We start from the raw sequence: 17,048 nt of genomic DNA on the forward strand, positions 1-17,048 counted from the left end.
ATCAAGACAGATATTCACATAATTTTTTAACATATTACATAAAAGTCGAATAAGGGAAAATAATCAATTTTATGACGAAAATAAATGGAAAAATTTAGTCTAGTTGTATGTGATGCCATTCTTGAGTTGGCAAAAAAGGTGGCCATAAGAAAACAATAAATTGTATGAGACAAACTGATAGTCTTAAGTTCTAATAATTAGATGTAATATGCATTTTTGTATTAGAAACTCTTCTTACTCTCTCAATGTTTGTCTGAATATTTTCATTGTAGTAATAATTTAACTTATATTAAAAATTTAGTTATTTAACAATGGTTACAAATTAAGTATATGTTAACCAAACAACATATTACGATGTTTAGAAATTTGTTTTTTAGTTCAATAAAATTAAAGAAAATAATATGAATTTAATACTGTAATATATTATGATAATGTATATTAAACATGAAACAGTAATAAACAAATTTTCCTATCATCTATTCTATAAACATCTATGATAACCATGCAGTCAATCAAATATGTTGTTTGTTTTACTACTACTTTTTATATACAAAACTGCTTATTTTATTGAATAATGTTTCTGCAACTAAAACGTATAGTGTCAACAATAAATTAATGTTAAGGAAAAATCTATTCTGAAGTGGAGGCAATATAATATTGAAAAGTTAGTAGGGGAAGTCTTTTCTCCGCAAATAAAATGCTAATCCCCTAATTTCAGGAGCGATGCATTTCGGCAAGTGTTCTTTCCATCATCAGACTTGAGTTACTTAACACATACACAAATTCTAAACAATAACAAACAATACTTGTCCATTCAACTATTGTTTGTTATTCACTATATAAAAATAATAAATTTTATTGTTTGTTATAGTTCAAATAATAAATTAATGCTTCAAGGTAATATTATTAAATTTAATAATTATGTCATAATATTATGCAAAATTTAAATTGTTTGATACAAATTGTTATCAGTGGTTTCTTTACAGTTGTGTATAATAAGCATAATTCCAGCTAAACTATGGAAAAACCACACTAACTATACTTTTTATATCTTAATAGACTTGTTTTTTTGCTTATTTAAAAAAAGAAATGATTATGGTGAACTTGAGGGTAAAATTAATTTAATTATTTCAAAACTAGAATTGAAAAAAGTTCAAATATAAACTTTTGTCCTTATCTCATATTTTTTTTCATAATTTTATATACAGATTCAAGTTTACCCACTTCAAAGCATTTTAATTATTTTCTTTATTTTTAATGTTTTAGAATGACTTTCATGATTTATCAGCTGTTATATATAAATAATATAGAATTATTTTAAGGATAATCCAATACAAAAAATAAATAAATAAGAGATTAAAGTGTTGTGACCACTTATTTTTATATTATGTCTAAATATGTTTAATTAAAGAACCAATGAACCTATATGAGGTTGTACAGGCCATTAAAAAACTAATCCAAGGTTCTGAAGACAAGTTTAAAGATATAAAATATTTTTTAGCTGGAAAATTAACAAATGTGCATACAGTTGTGGACAAAATAATAGCAGTATGTGCACAACGAAAAGAAAAATGTATTTTTATTGGGAAATTAGAAGTAAAGCAAACACATTTTTATGTAATAACACAATAACATAATATACATTAATATTAATAAATTAAAATAAAAAAGAAATTTATGTATTTGTATACTAAAAAATAAAAAAATATATCTCTTATAGTATGGTCATAATAATAGCGGTGTTCAAAGAAAAATAAATTTATTAAAAAAAACTATTTTAGAAAAATCAAAAAAAGTGCATTTTCAATTTATTATGGTAAAGCCTTTGTTAGCAATTAGTGCTTCAGATCATTGTTGCATAGAGTTTACAAGTTCTTGGCATCTCGATAACGGGATGCTATGTCAGGAATTACTAATAACTGTCCAGAGTTCTTATTGATTTTTTGGTTTCTCATGTAACGCAGCATCCTTAATGTCTCCCCGCAAATTCTGGATAGGATTAAGATCTGGACTCTGCGCAGGCCATTCTAGCATATTGATGTTGTGGTCAATTAAAAATTGTTTACAGAGACAGCTGGTATCTTTCGGATCATTATCATGCATGAATACCCATTGAAGTGGCATTTCATATTCTGCAAAAGGTAGCATAACCTCCCGTAAAATATCGACATAAATATGAAATATTTTTTATCCAATATATTGGTCCTACCCCATAATATGAAAAACTGTAACCCATATCATAATTTTAGAGCCACCATGCTTAATCGTCTTAATGGTGTATTTAGGTTGATAGGCGGTATTCAAAGGGCGTCTAACGTATGTTCTACGTCCTGTATTACCAAACAAAACTATTTTGCTTTCATCTGACCGTAAAATATTTCGCCATTTAGACGCAGGTCATGCTAAATGTTACTTTGCAAATTTTATTCTGTTCTTAATTTGTCTTTTATTTAACAATAAAAGACTGTCTGACCTATTTAATAATAATGGCACTTTTCGGGGGCTTCTGGCAAACAAGTTAGCTTCTCTCAATCGACGTCTTATAGTTCGACTGGAAACATTCAGTCCTACAAGGTCTTGGAGTTGAGAAGCAGAGGCAAATGGGTTTTTCATCCAGGCTCGAATTTAAAGTTTTTCCTGTCTATTTGTAGTTTTGCGTTTATGACCACGGATTTCGACTTGGGAATATGATTTTCCCTAAGCGCGTAGTTTTTTTATTATTTCGCGCTTTTCTTGCGAACAATGCTTATTTCTACCTTCTATCTTTCTAAAAAAAGTGTATTTTCAGATCATAACCACAATATAAAGTGTATCAAAGATACCAGTAGATTAGAAAAACTCATCAAATTCTTAAAGCATCCAATAACAAATAAATACTGCTATTATTTTGACCACCTAAAATTCAGGTCTCACTACAACTGGATAAAATATATTTGTTATCAACTTTTAAATACAGGTAGGTACTTCTTTAGTACTTTGTTGGTTGATATTTTTAGAACAAATATTTTGTTTTGGCTTTAGAATTTGTGCATAACAACAGGTTTGGAATGTGAATATTTAATTTTATCCAAGTACTGCTATTATTTTGACCACAACTGTACATACAGACTATCAGTTGGTTATTTTCATAGATATTTTCTTTTGCCTCCAGTATAAATACAAATATTTTTACCCAGTTTCAATCAACTCACAATTAGACTGTAAAAATGATTATATCCAAGAACTTTAAAAATATAGGATGATTCAATATTAATTGCAATTAACAATACTTAACCAGAAGCTGCTTTAAGAAAGAAGGAGATCCTACACCACTGTTTCTTTTTAATTCAAGCTAAATATAATTTGTTTTTTACAATAATAATTAATATTTATTTTTTACCTGAATTTTAAACTTTATAGACTATGAGGTTGTTATAAATTAATTTCCAACTTAACAATTAACTATAACTCTCTCTACATCTCAGAAACATAAATATTCACTGGTAAATATATATATATATATATATATATATTCACTGTTACTTAAAATTTAAATATAACAGTAGTGTTAACAAATTGCATAAAACTGGAAAGGTATTTTAATTTAAGGATCAAGCAAATTTGGTACATAGTAATGCTTTTCTATAATCAATGTAAGCAATGTCATAAGCATAATTTAAAAAAAAATATTTCAATATGGTATACAGTGTTTTTATTTCAAAACAAACCATCCTTAATAACTTCTTTAAAAAAAAAAGAAAAAACAAACATGTCAATCTAGATATCCAGGATGTTTAATTTTACATTTGACAAATTTCTATTAATCACCTGCTCACCTCCATCTAACTTGACTTTGCTGTGTCAAAAGGGAACCCCCATAGTGTGACACATCATTGTAAGCAGCATTAAAACTGCCACAAAAAATTTAATCAGTTGATGTACCAGTGACCAAAAATGTCTGGGAATAATGGATATTTTATTGACCTCAATTTTTTGTATTTCAAATGGCTACCCTAAAGGTAATACATCATTTTAAAGGGCATACAATCTCCCATCTAACCAAATTGAAAAAAATAAAATTGGTTGACACATAAGCGAATAGTAAGCATGTGTGGTAATAAAATACATTTTATCAACTTAAACTTTGGTAGCTCAAATGATTGGCTCATAGTGCCATTTATTATTTTAAATGGTAAATAATTTTCTATTAGTTAGTTTCTCGCAAATAATAGATGCATATTTAAAAAAAAAATATTTGGACTCAATGAACTGTTTATTACCATACATTTTTACTGGTAAATCACTTCAACTTGCATCAATTTTTTTGGTCAAGAAGAAAGCCATTTGAAATTCAAAAGTTTGAGTTGATAAAATATCCATTATTCCCAGACATTTTTGATCATTATCCGCTGGTATGTCAACCAACTTAATAAATACTGCTTACAATACTGTATCACATGATTGGGGTTGCCATTTGACATATTATCAAGGTGAGGTTAGCTGGTGATTGATAGAACCTTACCATATGGAAAATGGAAAGGCTTTGAAACATCAGGCAATTAGCAATAAAAGATACTCTATAATATTTAGTTTAATTATCTCGAGTTTTTTTAATTGATCCTTATAGTTGTGACCTGCAATTCAAATTAAAAAGATTTATTTACAACTAGTTTTACTCAGTACTGTTTATTGCAAAAAGCTATAAAAAGAAAAATATGTTAAATGTATCTATAAAATATAAACCCATATAAAAAATAGTCAATAAAAATATGAACAATGGTTATGTTTTGCCTTACCTGACATTAAAAAGTTAATGTGTGAATTATTTTTAAAAATATGACTCACAAACTTTGGGATTTGAAGAATTATGAGTCAAAAAATCTAACACCAAATATGAGATTATGATTAATATACAAACAATTAAAGTATAAGAAAGGAAGTGATTATGAAATTCTATTAAGGATATTAGTTTTTTCTTTTAAGTTTGGCATTACAAAAGCTTTTAAAGCTTAAATGACTGATATTGATATTATTCAATAATTATGTTGAAATGGAGAAACTAATTACAACAGTACACTAGAGTATGAGTTGGCCAACTCAAAAAAAATTAAATTAATGTGTGTGTAGAAGTGCAGTTCAGGCTTGCCACTTATTTTAATTTTAATCAAAATTTTATAAACTGGTTATGTCAACCTTATATAAAAAGCTTATCATAACCTATTTTTATGTATTAAAAGTTGTATCAAGTATCTGCATTTAAAAATCAATTGGCATCAGAAATGATACTTGAGGTACACAATGAGATTTTACTAAATCATAATTGTTACATATCCCAGTATATACAGGGTGTCCCAATAGTAATGGGATAGAACAACAGTAGATTCCTTACGTCAAAATAATGTGATTGAGGTCAACTTGCCTTATGCTAACTTTAACAGGAACTGAAATACAGTGTGTCAAAGTATTATTTGATTTATGGTTTTTTTCTCATAGGTACTGAACCAAATGACATAATGACATGAAATTTAGAACATACAAGTCTTTTAAAAAGAAAAAGACAATTTTGTGTACAGTTTTCGTTAGAGGGCGCTTGTTGTGTTTTACTATAGTTGCACTTTTAGGTTTTCATAATATGTGAATCACTTAAATTTACTAGATTTTTAGCATTGCAATCCTAAATAAAAAAATATTACAACTTTTTTGTTAATTCTTATATCATAACCAAAGTAAATTTAAGTCATTTATGTCTTATGAAAACCTAAAAGTGCGATTATAGTAAAAACTAAAGCAACAAGCGCCCTCTAACGAAAACTGTATACGAAATTTTGTTTTTCTTTTTAAAAGACTCAAATGTTTTAAATCTCATGTCAGTATTATATTGGTTCAGGACCTATGAGAGACAAAACGATAAATCAAATACTACTTTGAATTCCCCTGCATTTCAGTTATTATTAAAGTTAGAATAAGGCAAGTTGACCTGAATCACATTATTTTGACGTAAGGAATCTACACATTAGTTTGACGTAAGGATACCTTGTATATATTTATTAATAATTTGTAGGTAATGAACTTTAGTGAAATGTCAGAAAATCAATTAATTTTCATCAAGTTGTGTTACTCTATTGACCTAAATTTCTCTGTAATCCTGATCTTTGCTTTTAAACATTAGGTATAGTTGCCTCCAACAATATTCTATTTTGCAATTTCTTATTCTTTGACAATGATATGTCATCCCTGCAAGTATGCGGGTGTACCCCAGGGTTCTGTTCTTAGACCAATATTGTTCCTGCTATATATCAATGATATCTCTTAAATTCCAATTAGGGGCAAATTTACTATCTTTGCGGATGATACAACATTACTTTGGCATGACACTGACACCAAGAGGTTAAAGAATATTGTTGATGAAAATTTAATTCTTGTAAAGTCTTAAAGATTAACTTTTAATATTTCTAAAACTAATATTTTAACTTTTAAATGTAACCTTGGAACTGTCAGTTTGCAAAAGCTTGGTCATCATAACCCTCCTCGGGTTACAATCTCCAAACAACCTTCTCTTTACCTCTGCCTATCCCAAAAAGTGAGCAGATTAAGTTCTCTTTTGTGTATGGAGGCAGAAGGCTTTTTAACCACCTACCCCTTTATATAAGGCTAATAAATTGTGAAAAACTTTTTGGGAAAAATATAAAGAAACTTTTGCTTGCTAAAGCATTTTATTCTCTAGACGAGTTTTTAAATACAATTTTTTGACAGTGAAGAGTTTTGCACAGCGTAATGTGACTTCTTACTACCTTTTCTTTGGGTGTGTTCTATATTCTATGTATGTAAGAATTGTTAAAATTTTTATATTTTTGTAAAAGATTATGTTGTCAACTATCATTAAGGTCTCATATAATGCTTTGTTAACAGCAGCTGATGTTACGTAACAATAAAGCTATTTTTGACTTTTTTTTTTTAAAATGGCACTTAAGGCCATTGATATGAATACAAAATCTAACCCACATAGTAAACTGCTTGTTACCAAGTTACTTAAAAAATACAAGGCTTTCAAAAAATGGTTTAAAATTATAAAATGTAATGAATCAGTCATTTAATAAAAAGTGTCTTTTTATTTTACTTTTTTTGATATAGGTATACATATATAGGCAATTTACCTACAGAGATTCATAGGCAAGACTAAGGAGAGTTTTTTATAAAAACAGCCCTGGTGTTTTCAAGTTTATTTAAAACTGATGGCTTATGCATAACACACAAGGAGGAAAAAAGAACTTTCTGATCCCACAAAAACATTTTGTATCAAAAGTTTTAGCAAAAGTAGACTATTGATAAACACAGTTTTTACAAAAAATATATGTTACCACTTGAAAATATCATCATGATACAGTTCTAAATTTTGTATTCATATTTTAAAGGAAATAATTTTGGTTTATTTATTAAATGTAGGTAGGTACTTATATTATTCACAGTTTTTTCAACTCATTAAGAGAAGTTTCAATAAATAAAGACTTTCAGGCTTAAAGAGTTTGTAACTTATTGAGCGCTCTAGTTTAAAACTAAACTTCAAACAAGAAAGGTGCATCTATCATGTCAAACCTATTTTTCACCTGGAGCAGAGAAAAAGATATAACCTTATATCTTTTTAGAACCCAGAAAAAGCGTCAGAGGTCAATCAATTCATTGGGAAACATATGCCATTATAACACCAATAAGTCACACTAATCTAATCATCCTTAAGCATAAACCAATTTGTAAACTAAATCAAGCAACTGATAAATAAAAGAAAAAGCCATTAAACTTCTGATGGTATTTTACTGCAAAATCTAGAAATTCTTACAAGTACCAACAATACTTGGTAGTATAACAGCTTGTGCAATCCTGATCTCATCAACCTAGTGTGATGTGGGTCTAGGGGTAAACCTCAGATGCAGAATAAAGAGAAGAGACTCATAATGGATATAATAATAGATAAACTAATGATGATATTTTCTGTAAAGGCAAAATGGTTTATATGAAGTAAGCTTGTAGATATTGTTTACTATGTATTGATTATTATAGAAACCATTTTTTTAGGTTATATCATTAAAAAGATTAAGGTGAAGGGCTAGAGTATAACACTGTTGTAATAATTATCTTGATTATGTCTCAAATGAGTTCGTTTTGTGTCAAGGTATATACCAAACAAGTCTGTTTACATAACACAACTTCATAATATAGCTTATGGCCTTTAAAATATGTCAATACAATAATTAATTGTAGGTAAAGAAGTTGGCTTTCACCTCTATAAGGATTAAGAATAAACAGCTTGAAAGAATAATGAAAAGTCTAAAAAGGTACCTGCTATTTTCCAAACTTTGGCTGATTTTGTCCTGGATTGTCGTGTCCATTGCTGTTGAATTGTGTTCACCAGTTAGAAAAACCATCTAGAAAAAATAGGTTAGGAAGAGGAGCGGCTAAATACACGACTCACGGAAAATGAACGTATAAGAGATTCAGTAGACCCGAGTTTATTTTGATTTAAATGCAAATTATTCGAAAACGACAATAAATTAAGGACTAAAAAATGCGCGCGGTAACGCAGACCAGGATCTCGGTCTCAACTCAAAACTGAAATAAATTTGTAAATTAAAAAAACTGACGATCCTGCCGCTCCTATTTGCTGACAGCACATCGTCTGACAAAACCTGACGAATCAAATTCGAGCATGATACGCTAGGGTGGGGTCGATAGGAGAAACCTTCACAATTCTTTTACAAACCGCCAATATTCAAACTTTTATTTTGCTATAATTTGCCAAAATTAAATTAGACCCACAATTCTTTGGGTACCTAACTGGTTACTTAATCAGCTGACCTCAATGTCAATGGGTATGGTCCAGTTAAAGTAAGTTTAATAATGCTGCACCTACTGGCGGTCGATGCGATTCAAAACTTATCACCCCATATTTAAGGCCAGCAATTGGTTGAGTTAGACGCCGTCTGACATGCTTGATTGGTCCATTCAACTTATTATTTTCATGAATGACCTGAAAATGCATGACCTGAAATGTATTCGAAATAAAGAGAGGAAGATTCTAAAAACTGTTATTTTTTTTTGACTGCATGATTGTATTTTGAGTATGTATTATGAGTATATTTTGAGAATGTCTGTGCCTTTTCTCTTTGCATGTATCTTCTTACACAACACGAGGTCAGGCGCTTCTCCACATTCCCTTTTGCAGAACATCCTATCTACTAAACAGTCCTATAAATAGAATAGCTTCTACAGTGAATAGATTTGCAAGAGATCTTGATTTTTTCAGTACATCTTTAAATAAATTTAAGTCGTCAGCTAGGGCAACTATCTTGGGATAGTGCCCTACTCCCACTCTTTGGATTATGTTTAGTACAGTATTGTTTATTAGTATTATAGTTTTTACTTAAGACTACTGTTAATTATTAATAAGTACTTGAAATGTTATATACGTTGATGAATAAATAAATAAATAAATAAATAAATTATTTTTTTAATTAACCCGTTTTTGCCCGAATTTACGTAAAAATTTAATACTTGTATGCCCGAATTATTCAATTTCTTTAAAAAAAAGTTATTTTTTACTTTTTTTTAATTATTTTGATGTATAACGTTAAAATTTTGTATAAAATATAAAAAAAGTGTTTTTGCTTACTTTTAGGTGTTTGTTCCAATTTTGGAACACTGGGAATAAAAGACACCATGACAAAGTTTATCTTTTAATATTATAAACATAGCAATATAAAAAAAAAATAAATAATATTATAAACTAATAATAATAAAAGGCATAAAGAAACAAAATATGCTTATACAGCATGAAAATTTTTAAAACATTGTTTATGCAGGATATTGCACTTCTCACACATTTTTGTCGTATTTTTTTTACATAAAGCACAACGTCCTTGTTTTAGAGCAAGAACCATCCAGTGATTCAAACCATCAAATCTCATGTTTCCATGTACCCTTTCAACTAAAGGTTTAGATGATTTTGGTCTTCCTCCACCAACACAGGGTTGCGCATACTTTTTCAAATAAAGATTGGTAATCTCTCTTCTGAATTTTAGAAAATCTACTTTCGTATAATTTGGCTGCCGTCTATATATCTGCCAAGCATTATGCATCATGGAGTCTAAGCAGAATGCAAACAATGGCCACCACCATTTTTTCGACCTCACACTAATCCTATAATTATTAATGTTTTGATCCAAGCGATCTAAACATTAATAATACTACTAACTACAATAGCAAGATTTAATAGAACTAATTTATCTCATGGGGGCACTATGATTATGTCTATAAACAACGATTTTTCACCGGTAACTAAGTTTGATAACTTTTTATCAGAAAAAGTATTTGAATTTTCCATAGTTTACCATAATACATACGACCTCTATATTATTTGTGTATATAGAACACCTGACGCTGACTTACAGACTTTCCTTCAAAAACTACTAAGCTTGCTAGAATCCTTGCCCTTTAATAGAGGTAAATTAATTTTGTGTGGCGACCTTAATATTGATTTTTTCCAGTGTGTGTGCTGCTCAAGAATCTCTTCACTCTATTTTCGTCTCAATGGGTATAGTAATGCATATTAACTTTCCTACCAGAATAACTAGAAATAGTTCTAGTACCATCGACTATGTCGTGTCATCTTTTGCTCCTGAACTCGTAGATTGTACGGTTTTTAATTCCGGATTTTCTGATCATGAAGCTGCACTAACTAAATTTTCCATAAATTCTAAAGGCAAAAACACGTTACGTAAATTAGGCCGTGTTTTTGGCAAAAATAATTTCTTACAATTCAAGAACTTATGCCAAACGGCTGATTGGGATTTTCTTTCTGACGATATAGATAGTGAATTTTCTGGTTTTATAAAGTCTTTATCAAGTATTGCAGATAAGTCGTTTCCTCTTAGACCTGTCAAAATTTAACATCATAAGCCATGGACCACTAAAGGCTTACGTGTTTCTGCAAAAAAAATGCGCTCATTATCACACCTGAAAAAATTTACAGACAGCGTATTTTTTCATAACTATGTCAAGCTTTATAGAAAAATGTACCATAAGACTATAAAAGCTGCAAAATAAAATTCTTACTCCTCACCAATTTGGATTCTTGAGTAACAAGTGCACAAATGATGCTATGTTTTCTCTCTTTAATAGTGTTTACACCAGTATAAATAATAATCATTCAACAGCAACAATTTTTTGTGATTTCTCCAAGGCTTTTGATTGTGTAAACCATAACATCTTAATTGACAAATTGAACCACTATGGGTTCAGAGGAACGCCCCTTGAGTGGTTACAGAAATCAGCTTGTAAAGGTCGATACGACGAAGTCTTCTTGCAAACCAATAGAATATGGGGTACCTCAAGGTTCAGTCCTGGGCCCTATTTTGTTTCTGATTTTTGTAAATGACATGGCCAATCTTAACATCAGTGGAAAAATCTGTCTTTTTGCTGACGATACTAGCTTTACATGGAGCAATCCGGATGCTAGGGCACTACATGCTACTATTTCTAATGACTTAATTACCATTAAATCGTGGTGCGATTCTAATCTTCTGTGCCTAAATGTCTCAAAAACGAAAGTCTTATCATATAAAACTACTATTCAACCCTTTGTACTTAACAACACCAGTTTGGACGTTGTTGAATCTGTGAAGTTCTTGGGACTTAATGTTGACTACTCCCTAAAATGGGACTTGCATATTGATGCCTTATATAAAAAATTAAGTTCAGCATGTTTTGCCTTAAGATCAGTTTCCAGGGAATTAAGTTTTCAAACATCAAGAACAGTTTATTATGCCCTTTTTGAGTCACATCTACGTTACGCCCTTCCATTCTGGGGCACATGCGGTGTGACTCAATTTGAGCGCATCTTTAAACTCCAAAAGAGAGCAGTTCGGTATCTGCTTGGACTTAATAGCAGAGCTCACTGTCAAGAAATCTTTAAAAAATACAAGATACTTACTCTTCCCTCTTTATTCATATTGGAATCTATTTGCTTAGTACGCAAACATATGTCAGAAATGCCAAGTAGGCCGTCTCACAATTATTCACTTCGCAACGCAGTGCATGATCTTTATCTGCAAACCCCTCGGTCCAAGTTAGTAAAAAGCTCTATTCTATACAGAGCCAAAAAGATGCATAACCATTTGCCTTTGGAAATTAAATCAATTACTTCTTTTCCTCGATTTCATAATGCTTTGAAGGCATACTTTCTGGAAAAAGCCTTGTACGCAGTGGAGAATTTTTTTCTAGGATAACTTTTTGGGTATCACACACACACTGGCTCTTTTTATGTCTTAAAATAGAGAATATATTAGTTTTTTTTTTCTTTAGTAAATGAATTGTACTTTCATTTTGTATTTAATTAATTTACTGTTATTGACTATTGTGTTTATTTTTATTGACATTTTATACATCATGATGTATATTGACCATGTACATTGTTTTTGTACAGTTTTGCATGTATTTATTTTGTTTGTATATTTTATTTTTATTTTGTGTGTTTTGTTTTGTTTTTATATGTTTTTTGTTATTAGCTTTGTCTACAAAATTTCTCTAATCTGTAATTTTTTGACAATAAAGCATATGATTGATTGATTGATTGATTGATCTACGCCTCCCATATTTTTATAATATTGTGCTATAACAAAGGGTTGAGGAATGGGTACTTTTTTATTTTCAGTAGATACCCATCTATTGGCATGGCATATGGGATTAACAGGATCACATGAACTAATTGTCAACACAGGACGATTATCGTTCCACGATGTAATGGTTACCTCAGTTGTTTTATCCGTCATATTGAGTTGTTTTTTTGACATCCAAAAAAACAACTCAATTAATTCCATATGTTGCCTATTTTTTTGCTTTCCCTGATAAGGATAAAATTGAATTAAATATCCACATTGATCGCACAGAGACCACAACTTATACCCATATCTAATAAGTTTATTTTTAATGAATTGTTTAGCGCCATATCGTCCAAAATAAGGTACCATATGCTTTCGTCAATACTTAATTTTTCGTTAAGAAATGCTTGACTTAAAAACCGCTCATTTATCATATCAAACAATGGACGCATTTTTGTAAATTTATCTTCTTTATCTAGATTCGAGTTATCTGCACAATGTACATATTTTTTAATCAAATCAAACCTATTTCGTCTCATGGCATTGACTATTGCAGGATTATAGGTATCAGCATCTGTTTCCCATAACATGCGCCACCTAGACACTTGTAGATAACCCAAAACGAATAAAATTGAGACAAAACATTTTAGCTCATCAATACTAATTCCAAAGTTATGATTACCTTTTTGATTGGCATAAAGGATAAACATATCTTTCAAATAGTTACAAAAATTCAAATAAAAAAAAACTCTCGAAGCAAGTTACCGCATGAGGATATATATTCTCTCGACCGACTATAGGAGAAATAAACTGCGGAAATTTTGGATCTAAATCGCGATTGTCCCAGTCCCTTTCAAGTTTTCGTCTCGCTTCTGGAAGTCGTGCCAGAGGAATATCGTCTTCACTATCCCATCCTTGATCCTGAATAGTATCTTCTTCCAACTCATCACCTATAGACACAGCACCAGTTGGTCTAAAAATCCTTACACTGGCTTCAGCTGCTAACTGGCGTCCACTTAAATGGTCAACATCTGTAGCTGGCGCTTCATCATCATCTGAATCTTCTTCTGAATCTAACCCGTCAGCTGGGGGAGTGATAAAAATATCTGCAGCCCAAAACTCTTCATTTTCAACTAACTGCGTTAACTGTTCTGTAGTGTAGAACCTGTAAACAAAGTTAAGCTATACGGTGTCATCCAAACCCAGTGTTCCATTTTTGGAACATCAAAAAGTGAAGGGGTGGGATAAGACAACTATATTATTTATTTTGTTGTAATACCTCACATATTGTTAAGAACAACCAAACAAATAATGGTAATATATTTTAAGTGCAAATCTAACAAAAGGATGAATGTAAATACTTACTTTCTGGAGGCCATTTTATGTGCACTGGTACACAAAAAAATTATATTGCTGGGCGACGCTTAAAAAGATGTTCTATGATCTTACAAATGCGCGTTGTCATGTCCAAAATCATACTAAATCGAAGTGGACACCTCAGGCGATATTAAAGGTTTCAGATGGCGGCGAGAAGGGGGTAAAAGAGATGATGTTCCATTATCGAACACCGGGAACAACTCGGATGTGTTAATTATGGAACACTGGGCAAAAACGGGTTAATGTAGAGTTGGCTGCTTAAAGTTCATGTCCTACCAACTCTCTATAATAGAGGGAATACCTTTAAGTAAAATCCTACCCTGGCAATCGTAAAACTGATAAAGTAATGGATATTTAAATGTTAATAACGTTACTCCACACAACTATAAAAAAAATCTATGAATCAATATTAAACTTTAAGTACAAACTAAAAAAATCTAATGAACAAAAGAAATAAAATTCATCTTAAGACAGTAGGCGATAAAAAATTGAATGATACAAGTTAGTTTTAATTCCCACTAATAAGCAATCTCCTGCCAATTTGACAAATTTGGTCTTGTATTTTAATTTAAAAAAATCGGAAATATATGTATACTATACACGATTTTGATGAATACTCAAATGGAGACACTGGATGGGAATATAAAGGGACCCATATCTCTCCAACCGGGAGCACATGTTCTGATGTAACAGTTTAAATATAATATCAAGTTCATTATACCTTTCAGTTTGTTGTTTTTCGTATTATCGGGAAAATCAATAAAAAGTCAGAGAGTAAGAATAATAAGGGAATATAGAAGTAAAATGTTTCTTATTTTTCTGACTCTATGTCCAAAAAACTATAAAATTTATTTAGAGCACACCACGAACTTAATAAATATACCTGAACTGCCAATTCGAAGTAAATGAAAAGTAAATGACCACTACTTGGTGGCCGCCATTTTACGTGATTGTGTCTTTTCGATGTTGGTCACTCTGACAAATTCCAGTTGTGCCAATTGTAGGGAAATAAAACAATTAAAGTTTTTGAGAGCTTATTTACAAAGAAAAAATAGAAAATTATATTTAGTTAAGAAATTCGTTAAAATTTATAAAAGAAATTAGTCCTTACCTAAAATCAGACAAAGTTTCAAATAACTTGGGATAGATGCATGAACTTTAAAATATTTTATTATTCTGATAATCTTGAATCTTATAAATCTAAACTTAAACTTATCTTGAATCTTACCATGAAAATGATGATCTTCAACAACTCTATGTATTCTTCTATCATACACAACCACGAACTTAATAAATATACCTGGACTGCTAAAGCATATGGCCACGGTACCCAAAAATTACCACTGCCTGGTGGCCGCCATTTTTATAGTGGTTGTGTCCTTTTGATGTTGGTCACTCTGAACATTTTCAGTGTTGCCAACAAAAAATATATTAAATAACGGTAATGAAGTTGACGACGCTGACGTTTGACGTGTGAGTATGGCGGATTGCTTAGTTTTTGGCGATTTGTAAACGACGCTAGGGTATATCGTCTGCTACAGGCGATATAGCTTCCTCCTTATTTAATACCTGGATAATGTATCACCATCCTTATTTAAAAGTATATGGTTCACTGTTTCTCAAAACCGAATTATTGTGAATTGTCTGTCTGTGTTAATGATAGAATGATATATAGAGTTGTGAAGTTGTATAAACCCTTGCTAATTACAAACTCTCATAAAATCATGTATATTTTGATTTTTATAGATGGTTGTACCTATTAATGTGGAAACACTATACATAGAAGGAAAGTCGTAACAGTAAAAATAGAAAGAAAATAAGTGTTCTTGAATTTATTAAGTAAATACAAGAAAAAATTTAAATGAATATCATCATTTTCATGGTATTAGGGTTTATAAGAATTAAGATTATAGGAATAATAAAACAAATATTTTAAAGTGCATGCATCTATCCCAAGTTACTTGAAGCTTCGTCTCATTTTAGGTGAGGATTACTTTCTTTCATAAATTTTAACGAAATTCTTAAAGAAAAATCAAAGATCTCACGCAACTACCTTAAATTCTTAACTAAATGTAATTTTCTATTTTGTATTTGTAAACATAACCCCCCAAAAACGTTAATTGTTTTATTTCCCTACAATTGGCACAACTGAAATTTGTCAGAGAGATCAACATCGAAAGGACACAATCAGGGAAAATGGCGGCCTCCTTGTAGTGGTCATTTACTTTTTATTGAATTGGAAGTCCAGGTATATTTATTAAGTTCGTGGAGGAGACATATGGCTTTCTCAATCAATTCGATATTAAATAAACCAATTTGAACTTGTAAGAGTTTTCGTTGTAAAGTTTAAATGTTGATTGGCATTAAAACCATGTTTTTTTATGATGGTTGCTTTATTTAACAAAAGCCAAGGCAACCTCCTGATTAAAATCGAGCATAAGTTGTTAGGCGCTTTTTAGCATTCTATCATTGGTAAGTTGGTATCACGCGATGAACGCGTAAGTTGATAAAGTTAAAATATAGGTTTTCATGGCACCAGAAATATCGTATGACTTTGAATTTGTTACGTAACGTTGATAACATTTGCATACGTTTGGTTATATTTTTTGTATAAGTTTTAACATCAACATTCTATTATAGGGAATGCTTTTTTCCAAGGATGAATACATTCAATATTTCTATAAATATTGCAACGCCAAAAGCTTACTTTACGTGGAGGCATATTAATATGATTTTGGATATGTTAAGTAAGAGTAGACCTTAAGTAGTGCGAAATCGTCGCCAATGTCATTTTGCCTATTTGGCATGTTACAGTATAATATCTACTGCCAATTTTGAAAAAAATTATTATTGAATCTACTAACTCATTTTTTATATAGCGGGTTAACTATATAAATTTAGTTAAAGAATATAATCTAGTAAGCACTAATTAATAACGTTGATAATATATTTAAGCAATGTAATAGTTAAAACTTCTTTTAATAATAGGAAATCTTTTAGATTGCGTGATGCCCAACCACATAAATCTATCAGCTGATTTTG

General features: G+C 30.4%; 1 protein-coding gene across 1 annotated transcript in view; it reads right to left on the bottom strand.

Annotated features, from left to right (window-relative positions):
- Positions 1-8,596, bottom strand: part of LOC126749223 (mid1-interacting protein 1-like) — a 32,614-nt gene extending 24,018 nt beyond the window's left edge. Inside the window, exon 1 of the mRNA XM_050458907.1 lies at positions 8,314-8,596. Within this exon, the coding sequence (XP_050314864.1) occupies positions 8,314-8,399 (86 nt within the window). The 5' untranslated portion in view covers positions 8,400-8,596. The remainder of the gene's footprint in view (positions 1-8,313) is intronic.
- Positions 8,597-17,048: the final 8,452 nt, after the last annotated feature.

This window comes from Anthonomus grandis, chromosome 22, assembly GCF_022605725.1.
Source record: "Anthonomus grandis grandis chromosome 22, icAntGran1.3, whole genome shotgun sequence".
Taxonomy (NCBI): Eukaryota; Metazoa; Arthropoda; class Insecta; order Coleoptera; family Curculionidae; genus Anthonomus; species Anthonomus grandis.